This window comes from Carassius carassius, chromosome 36, assembly GCF_963082965.1.
Source record: "Carassius carassius chromosome 36, fCarCar2.1, whole genome shotgun sequence".
In the NCBI taxonomy this organism is placed as follows: domain Eukaryota; kingdom Metazoa; phylum Chordata; class Actinopteri; order Cypriniformes; family Cyprinidae; genus Carassius; species Carassius carassius.
In genome coordinates this window covers 13,608,536-13,631,337 of record NC_081790.1, presented here as the reverse complement: position 1 = coordinate 13,631,337, position 22,802 = coordinate 13,608,536, and the positions used below count along the sequence as shown (strand labels likewise).

The window sequence follows — 22,802 nt, the reverse complement described above, 5'->3', positions numbered from 1 at the left end:
TCAAACGCACTGGAGCTTTCAACTCACCACAGACAGGTTAGCTCCAGATGCATTTCTTGCTCATAAAAAAAAGTAAATAAATAAATATATAAGTATGTTCCTAAATTAAATAACACTTAAATCCTTTTAATTTTAATATTTGGCCACGTGCAAACTCAGAAACTTTTATTTTGAATTTGCGATGGACAATAAATTGCATATTTAGAAATAGGTTGATGTATCTCCTGTGTTGGCAAAGGTTTATAAATGATTTACGTTGCAAATCTAGTGAGATAATGCACACTGCTTTCCCAGAGATGAAGTGATAACTGGGGTCTTCTGATGTTGTAGTGCAATCCGCCTCAAGGTTGTGCGTGTTGTGGCTTCACAAATGCTTTGCTGAATACCTCGGTTGTAACGAATGGTTATTTCTGTCAAAGTTGCTTTTCTATCAGCTTGAATCAGTCGGCCCATTTTTCTCTGACCTCTAGCATCAACAAGGCATTTTCACCCACAGGACTGCCGCATACTGGATGTTTTTCCCTTTTCACACCATTCTTTGTAAACCCTAGAAATGGTTGTGCATGAAAATCCCAGTAACTGAGCAGATTGTGAAATACTCAGACTGGCCCATCTGGCACCAACAACCATGCCACGCTCAAAATTGCTTAAATCACCTTTCTTTCCCATTCTGACATTCAGTTTGGAGTTCATGAGATTGTCTTGACCAGGACCACACCCCTAAATGCATTGAAGCAACTCTCATGTGATTGGTTGATTAGATAATTGCATTAATGAGAAATTGAACAGGTGTTCCTAATAATCCTTTAGGTGAGTGTATATATATATAGCTTGTTTTAAATTCTAAATTCAGCTATTTTACGATATCAGTGTTCTTACTGTATTTTTATCGAATACTTGCAGCTTTGGTGTGCTTACCAACTCCAAACTTTTGAATGGAGTTATACATTGTATGTAATATACTGTAAAATATTATTTACTTGGAAATATTATATGTATAATATTTATTACTCACAAGCCTCTGTGCACACCTTTGTGATATACTCGCGATTGGCTAGTGAAAATTAAACTTAGTAAAAAAAAAGCTGTGCTGATTTAAATCTAGCGGTTCTTTTGTGTTTGTGTCTCAAGTTCGGTGACTCAGGTGATGACTCAGGTTCTCTCCAGCCAATCCGTGATCAGCAGAGTTTACACATCACGTTTTGGTAACAGTACGGTTCACTTGGAACCTCAACGGAGGTGGTACAAAAAAAAAGTACCAGGTACTGTACCCAGTGGAAAACCCCCCAAAAGTGAACCATACCATTTACATTTAGCTGACACTTTTATCCAAAGCGACTTACAATGGCTAATTATGTCAGAGGTCACATGCCTCTGGAGCAACTAGGGGTTAAGTGTCTTGCTCAGAGACACATTGGTGTAGCACAGTGGATTCGAACCCGGGTCTCTCACTCCAAAGGCATGTGTCTTATCCACTGCGCAAACACCACCCCACATGCCATACCATGCAGTGGAAAAATACCATTGCATGCTGAAAGTATGACTGGACTAACCTAATTTTCACATGTAGAGGTGATTTTTAGATTAGAGCTGCAACTAACGATAATTTTTTCTGTCGACTAATCTAACGATTATTTTTTCGATTAGTCGACTACTCTGACGATTATTTTTATTACAATAAATAATTAATCTAATGTTCTTTTTCTGATTAGCTAATGAATCCTATGGATAACTTTACAAAAAAATATAAGTACAACTTCTAATTAGGGCTGGGCGATATATCGAATATTAGCGATAATATCGGAATAATTTTGACGACGATGTACAATTTGAATATATCGGGAATATCGAATATTTTAAATTCAAGCATACTTTCCCAAAAGAACGCGCCGAATGTCCAAAAAAGGAACCTGTAACTGCTGACTGCTCTACGCCCCTCTACTACGAGAGCTGTAATGATAGCGGTTGCCAGATAACAAGAGTTTAAATCTCCGAATCAGTAGAGTTGTTCCGATTCCGATACCAGTGAATTTCCGATACCGGAAATGCGTCCGATACTGCCGAAAATGCTGGCATCGGTATCGGCGAGTACTGGAGTCCAGGCACCGATCCGATACCACGCAATTTATTAGAAATAGGAATCTATTTACTGGTTAGCTCCGTTAGCTCTAACGCAGTTCTTCTTCGCTGCTCTTAAAACAGTTGCGCCGTGCAGCCACCGGCAGCTGCTGTTTTAGAGGGGCGAAGAAGAATTGATCACGTGACACCTCCTTAAAAGAAGCTAACATTAGCGCATCATGTCGGCGGTTTGGCAGTATTTTACAGTGGATGCTCCCAACAGTAAGACGGCGACATGCAACATATGCAAGGAATCAATTTCGAGGGGTGGCACAAATGTTGCAAATTTCAACACCAGCAACTTAATTAAACATTTGAAGACGCGTCACGCTAAAGAGCACGACGAATTTAAAGCTAAGGGGAAAAAGAAGGACGAACTGCAGCAGCAAACTCTGGAAGCTGCCTTCCTGCGACGAGATAAATTCCCCAAAGACAGCCAAAAAGCAACAAAGATAACAGACAAAATTTTGGAATTTATTGTCCTGGATGACCAACCCCTGTCTGTCATCGAAAATGTGGGATTTCGCCGCTTAATTGAGCATTTGGAGCCAAGGTACTGTTTGCCAGGTCGTAAATATATCTCAGAAACTGCGCTACCCAAATTATATGAGACAGTTAGGGAACACATTTCGTGTATGCTGAAAGACGTGCATGCAATCAGCTTTACCACGGACATTTGGAGCTCCGACGTGTGCCCCATGTCTTTGCTAAGTTTAACATCACACTGGGTGGACAGAGAGTCAACATTTACCCCTCGAAGTGCGGTGCTGCACGCCAACGAGTTCCGAGGGTCACATACTGGCACATTAATTGCCAAAGCAATTGAGGGGATGCTAGTAAAGTGGAAAATCCCCAAGTCCAAAGTTCATGTTGTTTTGCGCGACAACGCTAGCAACATGAAGAAAGCCATGGACGAGATGGATGTACCGAGTTTGGGATGCTTCGCCCACACTCTCCAGCTAGTGGTGCATGAAGGGTTACTGTCACAGAGAAGTGTGAGTGATGCACTGGCGAATGGTAGGAAGTTAGTAGGGCATTTCAAACACTCGCCACTGGCTACTACACGCCTGGAAGATATTCAAAAAGATCTCCAAATGCCCACCAAACGTCTGCACCAAGACATAGCAACGAGGTGGAACAGTACCTACTATATGGTTGAGAGTTTACTGGAGCAGAAGCGGTCAATTTCAGCATATGGAGCTGACCACGACCTGCCAGTGACCCTTACAGCTAACCAGTGGGCTTTACTGGAGAAAATAATCATTGTTCTGGCACCATTTGAAGAACTGACCAGACAGATTAGCTCCTCTACCTCTTCTGCAGCTGAAGTCATCCCCTCAGTTACAGTGCTGAAACGCCTGCTTGCTCGGGAGAACGAGGGGGACACGGGTATAAAAACCATGAAAACAACCCTTCTTGAGGCTGTCCAGAAAAGATTCAGAACCACTGAGAATGAGCCCTTGTATGCAGTTGCCACTCTTTTAGACCCACGATTCAAAGACAGGTATGTCTAATATTTTTATTAAGTTTCTATATTATAAACAAAATTTTTAAATGGTGTTTTGGATAACTAGATATTGCATTATTATTGATTTACTATTGCATTAATAATGTTACCACTAAAAGCTACTATGGAGGAGGTTGTTTATTTGTTTATTTTACACATAAAGACATTTATTTATTTTTTATTTTTTCATTTTTTTTAGATACTTCACAGGAGCAGACAGCATCAAGCAAGCCAAGGATGCTCTGACCCAAGAGGTGGAGAAGATGGAGGCGTTACTGAGCAGGACCACACCTGAGGGAGCAGAGACAGTGCCAGAAAACCCCCATAAAGCTCCACGTATGGAAGCACAGCCAGACAGCAGCAGCAGCAGAAAGAGCAGCTTGAAAGGCCTGTTTGAGGAAATCCTGCAGGAGCATGATGAGGAACGTGGGGCAAGTAGCACAAGCACACAAGTTCAAAATCAAATACAGACATATTTGACAGAGCAAACAGTCCCACGCTCAGACAGCCCATTCCAGTACTGGGGAGTCAACCAAATTCGGTTTCCCACCCTGGCTGCCACAGCTGCAAAGTTTCTCTGTGCTCCTTGTACCAGTGTTGACAGCGAGAGACTGTTCAGTGCAGCGTCCAACATTGTTGATGCAAGAAGGAACAGGCTAGGAGGAGAGAGGGCAGAAATGCTTATCTTCTTGAAGAAGAATCTGCCTTTGCTCTTGAAATTATGAGCAATACTAAATTGCTAAAATACTGCAATGTGTAGCCTACTTGTTTTAAAGTATTTTTTTGTTTACTGTGTAGCTGCTGCTCTTTTGATTTGTATTTTTTTATGTTTACTTTATAGGTTGGTGTTGCACTAATTGTTAAATACTGCATTTTTTAAAGATTTAAATGCCTTTTTATTTTAGTACATAATGGCATAAGTTGTTTTGTTTTTTAAAGGAATCTTTAAAGTTACTGTTGCAATACTGTTTTATACTGTTCTATTTAAAAATTTAAATGCCTTTTATTTTAAAATATTGTGGCTGCACTTTAAAATTTGTTTTTATTTATAAAATTATTCCTATATTTAGTTAAGTTGTTGTTGCACTACTGTTTTATACTGTTCTATTTAAAAATTTAAATGCCTTTATTTTACAATATTGTGGGTGCACTTTATTTCTTTTTTTAAATAATTATTCCTATATTTATTTAAGTTGCTGTTGCACTACTGTTTTATACTGTTCTATTTAAAAATAAATTTTAAAATAAATGGCTTCCATTTGCTGTATTCATTTATGTTTTACAAAGGGTTTAACCTGAGCCAGGCCTTACCAGAATGATAATCATATCAAAGTCATGCAGGTAGTATGATCTTTTTCTTTTTTTTTTAACACACTGGTATCGGTACTCGGTATCGGCAGATACCCTTAGCACGAGTATCGGAATCGGTATCGGGAGGGAAAAAATGGTATCGGAACATCTCTACGAATCAGAGCTCCACTGTTACAAGGATACATTTTCTGCCTGGTGTTTGCTTATTTTAAGCAATCTGGCAACCATGCGCACATGCTCACTCCTCATTGCGGAAGAGCCGCCGACGATAATCTGAAAACACTAACAATCTGGAATTGAGCGATCTAATGAAAGCGTCGTTCAGCCGGTCTGTGTTCTGTCGTGAGATCTCAACTGTATTGTTTGCGTTTGTGATCGCAAAATAAATGCACTTACTCGACAGCTGATGTTTGAATAGAGAAACATAGGCTATGGCCATTTGGAATTACTATTGGGGAATTTCACTGATATGTTTACCAGTTTCCATAATATAGACAGAGAAAATGCAAAAGTCTTTGGTATTCATTTATATATATTTATATATAAGAAATAGCTATGTAGCTATTATGTAGCTAATAGCTATTCAGCAACTAGCTCCCCATCTAAGAGGGTTTTTAGTGTCAGTAGGAACATAGTTTCATGCCACAGAGCTTCTCTTAAAACCACAGACTTGTTAAAAACTTGTTAAAAACAACTTGTTAAAAAATTAAAATAAAATACTTATCCCAGTTGCATAGTTTAAATTGTGAATTGCATGCACTAAAAAGTTGACAGAATGCACTTTCTGTAACTGTTACTTAATTTGCACTGCTTCAGTTACATATAGGCCTATGTATTCATTTAATAAAAACCAGTAAGTGATCTCTTGGTCTAGATTTTTAACTGCTTAAAATAGCTGTTTAATCTAAATGTTTTTTTTTGTTTGTTTGTTTTTAATGGGCAAAAGAAAATCATGTTTTATTTTTTATTATTTAAATGCAAATGCAAACATATCGAGATATATATTGAATATCGTAAAAAATTTGACAATATCGAGATATAATTTTTTTTTGTATATCGCCCAGCCCTACTTCTAATATAATATTTCAACCTTTATTCATTTTCAACCAATGTGGCGTTTATAATTAAACCACAGTAGCCACAAATTTACAGTTGTCTGAAACGTCATGAAATGTTCTTTAGCATCACAAACCATAAAATGTGGTCAGGGTTCTGCTATTGTTTAGCATGGTTTCCAGAGATCTGGAGCTGATTTGGGGTAGCTCGGTGGTTTGTGACTGTTGTCTCGTGGCGCGCTGTCTTTTAAGAGGCAGTTTATCTATTTTAGATAAACTCATTAGCTACCTTATTTGTGTAACTTACTCATCAAATATATTTATTTATTATTCGTATTCAGAATCCACTCAGCTCAAATATCTGAGTGGGTATGCTCAGTATGAACAACCATTATGCTTCTGGTCATGAATGTAGATTTAAGAAGCTGTATTCCTATTTGTGGGGCACCGCTGTGCTATAGCTTGTGTCTTCACTCTTTGCACTCACCTTGTTGTCAGAGCCAATTCTGCTGGCCACTCTCTCAACAAAATGACTGATTTGTGTCAGGACTTATAGGTTTCATGCAGGCATCGGTGCTACACTAGAACGGCGGGATGAGAGTGAGGATAGAGATTAGTAAAAGAATTCATCCACTTTTCTGAGTCAGTGGGGTGAGGATTTTCACAGTAGCCACCATAGACAGTTTTTTCAGCCTGACTTTCTCACAGGTTTGAAGTGAATGGTGGATAATTTAGGGCTTGATGAGGCCATATCCCCCAGTTGTGAGTTATTTCATCAAGAACTAAAATGTTTTCTACTGATCCAATGTGTTCGAAACTCTTGAAGTTATATTTCATCCAAGAAAGGAAAAAATTCTGTCATTAATTACTCACCCTCATTTTGTTCCAAACCCATACAACCTTCGTAAAACTTCATAACACAAATTAAGATATTTTCAATGAAACCCGAGATCTTTCTGACCCTGCATAGACAGCAACACAGCTACCATGTTTAAGGCACAGAAACATTGGAAGGGTACCATTAAAATAATCCATGTGACATCAGTGGTTTAAACTTAATTTTCTGAAGGTACGAGAATACTTTCTGTGTGCAAAGAAAACAAAAATAACAACTTTGTTCAACAATTTCTTCAAAAAAAGTGTTCTCATAGCTTCATAACATTACAATTCAACCACTGATGTTACATGGGCTATTTTAATGATGTCCAAACTACCTTTCTGGGTCTTGACTGTGGTAGTTGCATTGCTGTTTATGCAGGGTCAGAAAACTCTAGGATTTCATCAAAAATATCTGAAGTTGTTAGGGCTTACAGGATTGAAACAACATGAGGGAGAGTAATTCATAACAGAATATTCATTTTCGGGTGAACTATCCCTTTAAGTGGCGCAAAAGTGGAGAGACACACTATAGACTGAATAATAATTAACTGATCATGTTCGGCCAATAGTGGTAAAGATGTTAATGATCACTGAAGTAGTTACCCGAAGTGAGCCATTTCTAGTAGTGATTAATCATTGAAGCATCTGTCACTGAAGCAAATTTCTGATGTTTATGCAGTGAAATAATATCCTCCTTTTCCTTCCTGGAATGACTCAGTCTAGATGAAAATGCCTTTAGATTTCGAGGTGGCTTGAAATCCCTTACACTGAAAGAGGCAGGAAACATCAAAGAAGGCCCGGGTAGAGTTAAAAGACCAATCAGCCAGTCAATCTCTGAATTGCAAATTCAATAATTCACAGGGAAATTACTCCAGCAGAGGGAATGTGAATAATTTAGGATATTATGACTTAAAAGTTCCTCCATGCCAGTGGTAAGGATGAGTAATTCAACATCTGGACTAATAGAAATTCAGTTGGAGCTTGATTTACGCGGTGCAGTGCTTCTGCTCTCACACGGTGTCTTTGTGTCGTACATTCTTAGTCAGACGCCTCACTGTAGGCTATGAGCCATTGAATATGTTTCAGTGCCGGTTTAAAGAAAACAGTGGGTAATCTCCGCTACTCTGCATTCACACACCATTCAGGGCTTTAAAATGCAATACAAGTCACTCTGCTTAGCTTAATGCTGTATGACGGAATGATCTGATCCTATGATAATTATAGGGAGCATATGCTGTCCTATGGTTGCTGAATGATGAGATGCTAGCAAAGCATGCTAATTATATTTGCTGGAATGGCTTTAGATTCTTAAGCTCATTAAGTGATTGTCTATAGCCATGGTTCTCGACTGGTTTTCAATCAGGAACCAGATTTTTGTCATGACTAAAACATAGTATTGAATATGTTTATTGTGCAGAAATCAAGAAAATGGCTTCTAAATCACAATGAAATTGATTTATCTGAATAAAATTAACATAATATTAAATAATTGTTATATATAGCATATATTATTACTGTTTTTCATGAATTTATATGTAATTATTTACATATACTCCTATTTTATATACATTCATGTTTTATTTAATATGGTATTGATAATATATAATATTAAATCAAATAATAATAATGTTTAGGATTTTTTTATATTTAGTTAATTATATTAATATATTGTAATATGTATTTATATTTTAATGTTAGTATTAGTAATAATAATAATAATAATTATTATTTTTTATTTTTATTATGGATGCATAATATTTCCATGTATAATAATAATAATTATAATAATAGTAATAGTAATAATATACAGTGAACAATTATGCCACCAGTTAATACTGTAATCCTTGTAGTCTGGATCATGTTTTATTTTACCTTGCATCATTTCGTTTATGGCTTTCAAAAATGAGGGGATTTGTGTGCAAGCTGTCAACATGTTAATTTCTGCCTAACTTGACGGATTTCTACAAAGTGACAGATGAAATTTCAACAAAATGACACATTTGATAGAATGCATTTAACATCAACAGCAAAAGACATGAGAAGCGTTTCTCCTTCATTTTAAGAGTTGACAAGAATGTTCATTTTGATTATACTGTATAGTTAGTTCTGCTAGTATTATATTATTTTTGCAGCTAACATGTTGGAAAGAAATGATCAAAGGGTGAAATAGTACTGCATTAGTGCTGCATTCCCTCGGGTTTTACTTTTACAGCTACAGGTTTTATATTCAACATTTTATCTCCCACTTCATGACAGCTCCAGCTTTGAAATGGGTGTCTTTTCTCAATAACATTGATGTCTGACCTCGGGCCTACAGTACCGTAATAGTGCCACGTTTTATTCAGACATGGCTGATTCCATCAATATCCTGCTGAAAATAATTCTTATGCAGGATGTAGGCAAAAGCGATCAGAGAAATCAAGACATTTTCATGCAAAACATGTATCGATTTGACTTCATTTAGAGGATATTACAGAGCAGCAGTGAAAGGAATGAAGGTTACAGTTGGCCAGACACACATTATGGCTTCGATTGATGTTTTTTTTTTCACGACTAAAGAAATCGATGGCTCAATCGTCCTAGAGTGAATGTGCGATCTGTCATGTAGAGAGAATGCAGCACTGACGTAATGCTTTCCCACGCTCTATACGGACCAGTCGCCCACCTTATAGAAGCCAAGGTCATTTTATGACAGCTGTCTGCTTATACTAAGTCCAAAGTGCACTTTAGAAAGTTCAAATGTGCAGCTTTAAGACGTTGCTAGAACCGGAAGCATTGAAATGTTCTTTTCAGGTTTTGGCCTTCACTCTAAGAATAATAATGTCCACTTTGATCCCTTTAGATGCCAGTTTCACATTACAATATGTCGTGCCACCCCGTGTGCAGAATTCGAAAACACAATTTACTGAAAAAGTAATGCTAGACACAGAACCCTAACAGAGACTTATAGCTTGATCTGAAAGAAGAAACAACAGCAGTTCAGAACATTTCAGAAGTGTACTACCATCAGGAAAACTCTCTAATGTGTGTGCGCCATTACAGCCGCCAGCCACTTTTAGAGGTGAGTGGGTGTACAGTGTGTTGACTGGACCCTGTTAGGGCACCGACACAAAGAAACAAGTGCGCATGGAGCCCGAGGCGTCCGCTCTAAAGTGAACCGGCATGCTTTCTGTCTCCGGCGTTCTGCGCAGTGCCGGGAGATGCTCCAGATAAGGAAATGAATGAGTTTGTCTTGCCCCGTGTTTCATCAGTATGTTGCCTATTGTTCCTGGTAGATCAGTCATCATGCTATCGGTTTCCCTGGAGACTTTCTCTTTATTCCAGTCTCAGACCAGATTTTCTCTTAGCCGAGGCTGTGTCTTTCAAGATGTTTGCAGGTCTGTACTGAAGTCAGAGATGGGATGGGACTCTGAAGTTGATTGTTGCCTTTTGTGAAGGATGTTGCTGACTCTTAATTGTTCCTGGATTACATAAAAAGAGATTGGATTCTAGGTATTGCTTTTCCCTGGCATGACTGAATTATTTATAGTAGATCTCATTGGTCAGATTTGATGAAGCAGGTGAGAACTGTGCTGTCCAGTTTCATGTGCACTCTTACACCTGATATTAACAAGTTTAGGTGTAAATGTGAGTCATTACGATCGCTCAAGCACATTTTGAAGGTGAAAAGGCATGTGACCACATTGCTTTTTTATTGCAAGTGCTAATCTATGCTAATGTGCCTCTGGATAGCAGCAAAAGACCGCTTACTCATCTGTCAATCAGCCATTAATCAACCACAGCTGCTCGTCCTAAAATAACAATGAGCGTTCTACTTGAAACATTAAGTTTTATTTTATGTTATTTTAGTTATTTTTTGTTTTATTCTATTAGTTTTTTTTGTTTGTTTGTTTGTTTATTTTTGTGTTATTGTTATATTTTTGTTTTCCCTTGGCTTTGTTTTTTTGTTTTTGTTATATTTAGATTCTTGTGTTTTTGGTTTCTGATTTTTTGTTTTATTATTATTATAATTATTATTATTATTATGTTGCTGTTATTTTTTTCTGCCTTATTGTTAAACATGCAGTAATACACTGATGTAATGATTGACGTATCTAGACATGTAATCAGAGTCTGTCTCCTCGAAATCCGATCACAGGTCACAGGAGGCACATTTGATATGCATGTACCAGGGTGATGTGTCTCGTCTGGCCACTTGTGCTGGAATCCCCTGAGACGAATCTTGATAGCAGGAGTAACAGGGCCTTGGGTCAATTATTTGAAAGCAGTATGAGGTCAGCTGCTCTGTACTGGAGATGTACAGGCAACACTTGATTCTGCTCACATGGTCCCAGACAACCAAAAACCTGAACAACATCTGCTGACCACATGGGAATTCATTGTCTGGTTATAATTCTTTGAATACGAGTAAACAGTTATTCTACCATCTCTAACAAACAGCTTTTTTCCCCTCATTGCATTAATTATGTAGCCCGAGGGCGGGAAGATGCTGAAATGAACAGGGTGGAATTGTAAACCTAAAGTTCCTCAGAGAGTCAAAACAAACATCTTTAGCGCTTTAGCTGATTTTGTAGTCTTAACTGGATGTTTATCACTATTCTTAATGTAAAGTCACGAAATGTGTCTGTTTGGAAAACACTGAGTGTGTTTGTGTGCACACTTTTTTCTTTATAGAAACGTCCTCTGTCAATTTAAGTTGTGAAAAAAAAATCACTCTTTAAAATACTTCATTGTAATTGGTCGGTTATGTGGTTAAATATTTGTATAATAACTGCTAAACCGTATAATTGACTGTTGTCCAGGCAACTGATTTCCTACATAGCTGTGCTAGTTTCATGCCTCTCATATTACTCTGTGGTCTTTTTCTTCCCACAGAATGAAATAATTTCACTCAAATCAATATTTCATATCTCTATATTTATTTATTTGATAAGTAGCTGGATAATAAGGGGATAATGTACAGTCAGCAGGACATTTTCACACAATAACACATAAGGTAAAACAAGTCTTATTATCCTGTCGGGATTTATTTTGCGGTAATGACCGAGTAACTCCTAATATATATTCATATATAGTCTTTCAGAAAGAGGAGACAAATATGAAGAGATCAATTGCGACAGTCAGAATAAGGGAAAGATTTACAGTAACTTCCTCAGCAGCTCTGTTAAAATCAGTGTTTAATTATATATAAATATATAAATATATATATATATATATATATATATATATATATATATATATATATATATATATATATGTAGTATTTTGAAATATAATATATGGACATACATCATCATGACTGGAAAAACTTCCATTAGATTTTCAAGATTTTTCATTCTTTCTGCAAATTCTGCAAAAAATTGTTCTACCAGTAGGTGCGATAAGTGGCTTTTTTACTTTGTATCACTATGACGTCACTGATTCAACCGATTTTTTTAAAAACTGCTGATTTATTCAGAAACAAAACATCTGACGTCTTCATAAGTGAGTCACTAATCACTTATTCAGCTGCTATGAATGAGTCATTGAATCTTTCATTCATTTTTTATTTTTTTTATTTCATGAACTAAACTGTGAGTTGCTCTGAGATGTGCAGTGTTGTGGGGATTATTTAGAAATGTTTTCCTTGACAGAGCAAAAAGTAACTGTCAGTCCAGTGTGTCTATAATGTAAGTTTCATAATAAAGATATAGACTTATTGTTCAAAAATAATACTAAAGGTATTCATCCTGTCCGAAGTTACGGCGCACTGATGAACTACATTGAGTTAGTCTGCTAGAACATTTGTTGATTCCACTGTGATATATTTAAGCTGAAAACGAACCTTGCAACAGCACAGATTTATGATTTGGTGTTAAATGTACAGACAGTACAAGAGCTGTTTGAGCTCCAGCACTCATCTCTGTGTATGTGCTGCTGTGGCTCACTGACCTTGAGTTCAACTCCTGCAAACCACATTGATCAGTTATGCATTTTTACTCGCCTCTTATTCTGACATAGTCAAGAGGGCTGTAATGTTTTATATGAGGAGGAATCTTATTCTGTACCTAAAAGACCTTTGTTAGAGTGATTTTATGCTCTCACAAACTAATTATTCTCTCTTTCTCTCTTTCCTAATGGATCCTGAACCTGATTTATATCTTCCCCCTTTGGCTGGTTAAAGGTAAGTCTCAGTTTCACCTCGCAATCTTTTACTTAAGCGAATAAGTGTCATATTCAAAAGCTGTGCTGATCACACAAGGGAAGATGAACTAAACGCTGCATTAGACACCAGCGCTTTGGAAATAAATATCAATTACAGTATACATTACATGCACTACATTTCCTTTATATGTTTTTCCCCCTTAACATAGTATCAAATAATGCAGTTATTTCCCTTAGAAAAATAGGCTTTTTCTTAAGTAAAGGAAAAGCATACTTGCTCCTATTGACTGTATTATTGGATATTCAGTGGCATTCGTCTACATGCTGCATACAGAGTAATGAATTCATAAATAAACATCAATCCAGTCATCTAAAAACAATTGTCTGCTGCGTTTGCCAAACAGGCCACTATTGGCTATGCAAGTGCTAAAGCTTTGCCACAAAAACGACACAGCAACTTCATTTCCAGCTCTGGCTCTGTTTGTTCACATGCTTGTCAGGTCTTCCCGCTCTCATCAGACAAAAAATAAACAATATTATACTGACACAAAGGCAGGACTCAATTAATTCTGATGCAAGAGAACAGAAAAGATGAGAGGAGAATGTGAGAAGGGAAATGTGGCTCATGCTTTGTTCCTTATCTCCCAAATGCTTGCCATAGTGGCCCTGTTTCTAATCTCCTCTTTGTTTCTCCCGTTTTGTTTCTCTGTTCATATTCTCTTTTTATCTACAGTTTAGGAAAATCTGTGCAAAAAGAGAGCACATTGCAACTGTGAAATTCTAACAAAAAATGCCCACAGGGATATTCCAGTCTCTATAGGGATTTTTTTTAGCTTTTTTCATGGGTCAGCTCACGATGGAGTAGGTGTCTGTTTTTGAAGCAGGTAAAGAGAAAGTCGTAGCCAAAGAAATGCTCCCCTCCCCAAGCCTTTTGTTTCTCCGTCATGACTTGCTATGATGAGCACTTTGTTCGCCCACAGTCTGTGAAGCAGAATGCCGTTGTAGTAATTAGACCACGTCAGCCTTTACTTTACTGGCTGCGAAACCCAAGACATTCTCCAAGCTTTTCCTAGTGTTGTGCCATCAGTCTTGGCATCAGTTTCCAGTTTCCAGCATTAAAGGTACAGTTCACCCAAACATGAAAATTCTGTTACTTACTTTCTGATATGGAACACAAAATAAGATATTAAGATTTTTTTGGGATGGGATCAGACCATATATATATACACAATTTTGAATAAGACTTTCAAAAATCAAGCACAAGTTCCTAATATCAAATGAAGATCCATTTATATGCTTTTCATGTCAAAAGTCTGGTTTTCCCTAAAAATAGTTTACTTTATTTGTGCTGGTTTAATTATATATATATATATATATATATATATATATATATATATATATATTAATGTTTCAGTTATTACTTGCCATGAAAATAGCCAATAAAGCTGGTATGCTGTTAAACCACTATCCAAGCCAACTAATTCTACAAACCTTGCAAACTTGAATAACATGCAGTATTAAAATACATGTGCTGTTTGCCATGTCATCTGTGGTTGTGTTATTTACTATCTTTATATTAAAAGGTGTGATATCATACCATGGTCATCAGCCAGCACACTGCTCTCTGAAGATATCGTCTTCAGCCATCAAAATACCTATATTGCTCAACCACGTGTCCATTGTTGTTTTGGACTCCATTTATATTCATTGTATAGACAGAAACTTCAAAATATCATTTTTTATGTTCCGCAAAGAAAGTAATACTGGGTCTTATGTTTGAATGTCCTTTACCTTTTAGCATCAATTGGACGACATCAGATTGGGCCCAGCTTTAAATCGTACTACCATTAAACTTTCAAGAAATCAACTTGAATTTTCCATTTTAGACTAAGGGCACTATTTTAATGATCTAAGCGCACAGTCTAAGCATGTCTGAATCCACTTTTGCTATTTTAACAACGGGAAAATAGTCAGCGCGCCCGGGCGCATGGTCTAAATGGGTTGTCCCTATTCTTTTAATGAGTACAATAATAATCTATTACATTTTCATCTTTTATTGTTTCATATTTACAATATTTACAACAGGTTTGAGTTGGTCTATGGTGCAGTCTATTTTCAGTTCCTCAAAATAGCAACGCGCCAGCAATGCGCCTGAACATACCCCCTTTTTTTTATACCAGCACACCCATGAGTGCACAAATGGACGCAAATGCATTTGCTATTTAAACAACATGGTGCAGGACAGGAAAATGAGAACTGCATTGGGCTTAAATTATCAAAAACACTTGCGCTGTGCCTTGCGCCGCATTGCGCAGATTGTATGATAGGGCCCTAAGAGTGTTTTCACAGCGTAATGAAAGGTTCATTTGTACATGTCCATTTAAAAACTCGAGACGCTGATGGTGCTTGGCCGAATAAGCAGATATGGACCACAGCAGGCATGTTACTGCGGAGCATTTGAAGTTTATTGAATGCCTGGATCGCCTTTGATGTGTAGGCTTTGAACACAATTCCAGTCTGTATTACATAAATGGTTATTTGGTGAAAGATATTGCAGTAGCAGCTGGAGCGATAGTAACTCTTGACCCAGATGTGACCCCTGTGGGTATCAGTATTGCCTTTGTGTGGCAGAAATCATCAGATATCATTAAGCAATTCCCCCAGTTGTGTTTTTGCCTTTTTTCTTATTGGTGCCAATTATTCGCTTGACGCCCATAACTTCAAAGGATGATTGTTAGATGATGAAATTGAGGTATATACTACAAGCGAGAAATGCAATAAATATTTTAAAAACAGTATTTTGTAAAAAAAATACAACTAGTCTCCTCCTCCTCCACATTCCTAGAGTTTATGATACAGTGGGAGAATAAATACAAAGCTGTAAAGTATCGTAATAATGAGACGCCGAACAGAATATGACATCCCTCAGCTGGTTGCCGTTAAGCTGTTTTTCCCAAAGCTCTGCTCTCGCATCCTATTATAGTAGGATTACAGGCGTGCAGAAGGGACGGCACAGGAGGGAGTAGGATGGGGGGGCAGATGTTGCTATAGAAACTGTCCAGCAGGGAGGGATGAGGATGGGTGGGGGGAGGCAGTGGGCGTGACCGTCGCGGCAGCCACTCAGTCATCGAGCTGACAGAGTGAGGCCCTTTTTTAAGCTAACCGCTGCATGTGGAGCAGAGCTTCTCTCGGTTCATTCCGACTCCAGCTCCTCACAATCTGGCCCTTACATTTCACCCAAGGGCAATACGACCTCTGAGCAGTGAAGAATAGAATAGAAAATAGGGTAGAGATATTAACAGACGGCGGGCATGTTGTTGCGCACATGATGATTGACAGCTTTTCATGCTAGGTTGTGCCATGTGTGTGTGTGTGGTTTGTCAGGATAATCTGTTTAGGATTGTACAGGCCTCGTGTGCCATGTTAGGTGTCTCCCAGATCAGCCTACGTATAGAAGAAGCAATTTCCAAAACTGCCTCTATGGCAACTGAGGAATTAGCCTTCGTAGAGAATTGCTCAGAGAAAATCAATTAGGATTTTTAGGCTCCTGGCAACACTAAAAGACGGTTTGGAGACCAAACCACCCCAGTACAGTTAATGCACCGCCTTCCATCGCTCTGAGATATTTGATTGGAAATGGCCTGCCTGAATTGACAGTCGCTCAATATGCAACGAAAGTTTTAAGTGCGCATGAGAGGGATTTTGGCAGCTATAGCGGCTTCTGTTTTCTACTCATCAGACCATAATCATAAAAAATAAAAGCCTGCGGGCTTGTAGCTCATCACAGAGTAGACAAACTGTTCTCTGTGAGACAGATGAGATGCCTGTTTTGCAATATCAGAGAGCATCTCTCCAACTGGTAGGCAGACTTTATTTTACATTCTCTGATATTGCAAGGAGAGTAAATAGAGCCAAAATGGTTTCTGATAGGAGACCGGATAGGAAAGAGAATTGGGGATATTTGAATGATTTGGAGACTTTTGGATGGGTAAATGCAGGTATGCCTTCAATCCTGCCAAATTAAAATTATTGTTCTTAGGTTTTCATTTTGAGCTTTCAGTTAGTGGTATTTATTGACAGTACAAAAAACTTAACTATGATTGCACCAGTCCTTTGTTAAAAAATACAACTTATCCATTATCGGCTGTGCTGTTGATGTGAGTTTGGCAAAGCGTGTATTGACAGTTGGGTTCTTTGGCTGTCTCATTTATTGACAGGATGAAAACCGTGACAAATCAACTACAGATTTGAGGTTAGATACAGGTCACAAGAAATTTTTAGCCCTCTTCTGCAAATGGAAGATATATTGCTAAGAAATGACATTCGTTCTAATGCTTCAGTTTACAACCTTGTAATGGTAAAGATGTATAACTGTAGGTTTAACCATTCGTAATCTGCCATGCATTTGACTCTTAACCCTCAGAGACCCACAACAGTAAAATGCAACACTTGTTAGAAGTTAAATTAAAAAGTAGACATTTTTGCAACAAATGTGGGTTAAAATTGCATTTAACTGATAAGATATGAGCCGATATGTAGCACAACTGTGCCTCCAGTGACCCGAGTTCAATGCCGACTTGTGGTCCTTTGTCAATCCTGCTCCCCACTCTCTGCTTTAAAAAAAGAAAAAAAAAGTTTCCAAATTTTGCAGAAAAAAATGCAGTTTTATGGTCCAGTCATTTTTATTATTTATGTTACAGATCTCAAAAATAAACTTTTCACAAAATTTAAAAGCAAAACAAATCTACATATCCTAATGGAACTGAGTGTCCAAAGAAACCTTTGAGATGAACAAACTGAAGTTTCAACCTTCCACCCGAAATAAAACAAGCATAAACATCATGGTTTTTATAACCAATGACTTCCTAAAAAAACATTCAATAGGGCAAAAAATAACACATCAGCAATATCAGTGCATGTGTCTCTGAGGGTAAAGATGTTTTATGTCTCTCTCTTTTACAGCTTTCTCTTTTCATATAGCTCTTTGAGTAAACAGACCCCACTTCTTTGTGGATCAAAGAGAGAAGAGCCGCTTGGCACAAGTGCAAAGTTCTTGAAATATGGAAAAAGAATGAAAGAAACTCAAAAACAAAAACAAAGAAGTGAATCTTTTTTTATTTATTTTTTCTTTTCTTTTTTTTACAGTAGTGGGGAATATTTCATCTTGAGGGAATTTAAAAACAAACCCTACACCACTTTCCCACGTTTTTTTAATATGCAGATTTATCTAATTGGTGTAGAGGGTTGTCAAGGCAACAGTTCTGACCCGAAGTAATTCCTGACAGGCAGAGAGTTGAATAAATGGCTTTGGGGAATTGGGGAGTGCTCCACATATCCATGAAAACGGGTTAAATTTAGCATGTATGAAGAAGAGAGAGTGCAGGCTGTGCAATATCTTAATGTAAATGGCACAAGCTCTAATGCACACCACAAGGTACTGTATGCTCTTTAAACCTGCTCCTTTATAGTTAAACGCAATCGGAAAGAAGAGAATAAGACATCCCGCTCATAAAAGATGACCTTACTTCAGCTCGTCTCAAACGGCCTTCTAGAAGAGCCTCTCTGACACTCAAGGCTCCTTGAATCTCATGGACCTTGTAATTTGACACACTCACACACTGCCTGCAAAGAAACCAAAGACACCAGAGTGTCCAGCATGAATCCAGAACAATAAAAATTTTATTTTGTGAGCTTGTGGTCTGAATGTAATGCAATTTTAAAAAGACTGCAGACGATTTCACACCAGATGACTCGTGATGGATCGCTTCTTTCTTCAAACTCAAACCAAGCCCTCCTGTCAGCATTGCACTTTTTCTGAATGTCATATCAGCACAATGCTTTAGTCTAGAAGTGGCAAATCATCCAGCCACATACAGTAGCAATTGCCATTTCCATCATCTTTTGTTTATTTCGAATAGAAATGGGAAACACAATTTTGGACTGCAAAATCTGTCTGGGACAGATGAAAGAAAGATGGAGGGGTTTGATCTAGGTGGATTCAGTGACTCGGATTGGGATGGATGAAGAGTTTAAGTCCCAGAGAGACTGAAGTGTTTGATGAAAGTTTGTAGGATATGTGCGCTTGGTTTCATATGCATGTCTATAGGATAGCTGTCCCCCCACTGTTCCCTAGCCTGCAGGAGAGCTGCCCCGTGGGCTCTTTGTTACCATGACAATGCCGAGGGCAAGGAGAAGTCACAGTAGATGCCTGCCAGCGAGAAACCTCTTTACAACAAATTACACTGAAAGTCCTGGATTCAGCAACCACAAACATTCCGCACAATAAAGGATTTGGAGAAACGGCTTGTTTTTGGAGCTCACTTCATATTAGCAAGAGATGCTAGTTGACAAATTCACTTACATAAACAAGAGGAAATAGAAAATCTTGTATACAAACTTTTTTCTGAACTCTTAAAAGTGTCATGTTGTTTTTTAGCATTCGATCGGAGACTTTCGGCAACAATTGAGTTTGATTTCTTTGAGAAGTTTAGTTTTTTGATCCCGATTCTTTAAATTGTTTTGCAATGGCTTGTACTGTATGTATAGATTTACTATTAAGCATGTGTCTTGAATCCTCAATTTTTTTTCATAGATGTTTTTTTTTGTGTGTGTGTGTGTGTGTGTGTGTGTTATTTGTAGTGTTAGTGCTTGATTAAGCATCCTGTGGGTATTTAAATTCATCCTCTTTAAAACCACTGTTGCTTTTTGAGCTTCCTATTTTATGAGTGTTTTGTTTTGATGGTGTGTAAGTATGCTTATAGAAATGTATATCGAGATCCCTCTATAGTTTATCATTCCATTGTGCATCGTCAAGCTGTTTTTTAAGAACACATCCTATCTGAGCGCCCTCTACACAGGGTTCCTTCCTGGAAAATATAGGGAGTGTTAAAATTGTGATAATATTTAAGCCTGACAAGTTGAAATGTAAAAAAATTGATTGATTGGATTAATTAATTAATTAATTAATTGAAATTATTTATATATTATTTATATTTATATATATTTTTTATTATTATTTAGATCCAAGTTGTGAAGTAATCATTTATTTAAAAAAAAACATTAAATATTTATTTAATATTTATTTTAGTTATTACAATAACTAAATTCCCTATAGAAATTTTCATGACATTTGACATTTTATCCATGTGAATAGAGACCCAGTAGTCTTTGTAAAATGGTTTTAAAAAATGAATATGCAGGAATCATGAATGATTGGAAATTTTAGGGCTTTTTAAGACTGATTAATTGACAAGCCATTCAGCCCACCGCTTAGTCCCTGTTGGTGACTGATGCTGTCTCTTGCATTCAGCTAGAAAAATAAATGAAGAAAATAGTCCTCCTGCCATTTAGAGAACTGTTCATGCTTTTTTTATTCCACTCAAGCTCTTTGGATCTTAAATCCGCCATGTCTTCATGGAGACTAACTTGTCTCATTTGTCTCTTTTGGAGTGCGGCATTGAAACACTCATTTCAAAGACTAGCACACATAAATGAGATGAATGCCTTTATACATGTATTTCCTTCTTTCTCTACCCATTCCTTCTGTATTCTCTCCTCTTCCTCTCTTTCTTCTGCATCCACTCCCTCTCATCTCATCCTGCTCCTGCTCCCGAATTTCCACTTCACTATACAGGGAGGTTAACAGCATGAGGAATTCAACATAGTCAGTCCATATCTCTAAACACATAAATCAGAAGTCTTCACTCTTAAATGGATTACTGAATCCAGAGACAATTTTAGCTGATGGGCTCCCTTCCTTCTAGACTCAAACCCCGTTCCCTTTGAGGCAGAGACATTTGACTGACAGAATCAATCTGGACCGGCACATTTTTTCACCTCTGCTCCCAGCCCATGTTCTTCTGAATAAGCTTTCTGCTGCCCCAATTTCTAAAGCTCTCTATTAAAATGCTCCAAACCCAGTCTCAAGCCCAGAGATGATAATCATGGCGTCTTGTTTACATGGGTCTCTGCCCTTGGATGACATCCATGACTGCACAGAGACGTCTCAGGACTTGCCAGACAATCGGTGAGTGTGAGATCTGATGGCCTTTTCTCTCTAAATGATGCCATCTGTTCTTATCATCAGTGTGCTATTGTTTGATAAATTATCCTCCCTTAGGGGCTCCTCTGTGGTAATGAAGTAATCTTGCTGGAGGACGGAGTTAACTGGTTAAGTGGCCAATGTAGAGCAACAATTTTGTTGGGAGGAGGATATTGTGCTGTTTTTCTTAGAAAGTGTGATCAGTCTGCATGTCATGGGTGATGTTTTAGTGTTCGCTCCTTGTGCTGCAACAGTGAGACTTGCATTAACACAGGTTGAAGTGAACACAAATTAGGCCAGGAACTGAAATATCTAACTTCGCAGCTCAGCTTTTCAAGTTCAGATATATCTTCCAGAGTCTGAGGATGGGATTAGCTCATATGCGGCCAAATAATCATTTGTCTCTGGAAAGTGGAGGCGGGGTTTAGACCAAGTCATGTGACCATGATGACATTGAACACCTATTATTTCTAAGCTTTTAGCCCGTAGGAGGAAGGTTCTGTGGTTTGTTCCTGATAAGTCAAGTCCAATTTTGATTTGTAGCAAGATATATAAAATGGGATACCATAGTTAAATGCATAAAAAGATCTAAATGATGGCATTAACTTGATTACAACCACAAATGTACTACGCATTTTAGTACCGTAATTGAAATGGAGACAAAGGAATAGATGTGTGTGAAATGAGATCAAAACCACTTTCTGTCTGTCCTCAAGATTCAGTATCATAACTGCTGTGGAAATCAAAGAGTTGCCTGATCTTTCAGTTCACGGTTCACTGCTGTAAAACGCCTTCCAGAGGACATCAATTCAAACGGGTGGCTGGGGAAGAGATGATGCCGCTGGTCTTCCTGAGGACAAGCCTCTCAAAAAGGAACTCATACTCTGTACAGGTTATTATAACCAGATCTACAAGCCTGTGGCAAAGATGTGAAAAATAGATTTAGTAAAATTTCCATTACTTATTTGTGACCATTTTTGTTTTGCTCTCTCTTGTGTACTTCTGTGTTCATCACTATGTTCACATTTGGAAATCAACTGGCTGATGACAGTTTTACTGAATCTTTTTTCAAATTTTAGCAACAGGCTTGAAGAACTGGTTAGTTTTCTACATGAATATGTTGTTGCCTACTTGAGGACAGAAAGGAAGGAATAACGTAAATATTCATTAAATCAGTAAAACTGCCATCAGCCAATTAGTTGATTTCCAAATCCGGTACTTTTAAATTTCTTAATTGGAACATTTTTTATTTTTTTTCAGCTGAGGATTCCTCTTCTGACATATTTCTTTCAGTTCTTCTGTGTATTTGTTTTATACAATTTTTACTAATTGTTTCATTTTATTAAGTTACAGACTCCAATTAGAGAAACTTGCATTTTATTATAGCAGACATTTTACCAATTATTTTACCAAGTTTTTTGGAGACTCTTGGAATAAAGTTTTGAATGACAGCTTTCATAGATCGTTTCTCGCTGTGCCATTAACCATTCAGAATTATTACATGTTCATATGACCTCCTTGGCCAAACTCTCATGAGTCTGTAAGGCTGATCTGCCTGTCATGCACTAAGAAGGGTTTGTATGTTAGTACGCCCCCTACAGATGTGCACTGGTAATTTTTCTACAGTATCAATGTGTTCTTTCAGCTAAGCTCTCATTATAAGACATACATCAGCGATATTTACGCACAGAGCCAGTCTTGGCTGCAGCTTCCTCTGTCGTCCTGTGATTTCAAGGGCAAGACACCA

The 22,802-nt window shown here is 37.6% G+C and overlaps 2 protein-coding genes across 14 annotated transcripts in view; both read left to right on the top strand.

The window, feature by feature from the left end:
• LOC132117226 (neural cell adhesion molecule 1-like) overlaps window positions 1-22,802 on the top strand; it is a 239,123-nt gene that overhangs the window by 105,087 nt on the left and 111,234 nt on the right. The gene's annotated exons all lie outside the window — the stretch shown is intronic.
• LOC132116516 (zinc finger BED domain-containing protein 4-like) lies at window positions 2,633-4,350 on the top strand. Its single transcript, XM_059525402.1, has 2 exons — window positions 2,633-3,622; window positions 3,825-4,350. Exons 1-2 carry the CDS (start codon window positions 2,754-2,756, stop codon window positions 4,348-4,350), a joined length of 1,395 nt encoding a protein of 464 aa, XP_059381385.1. The 5' UTR covers window positions 2,633-2,753.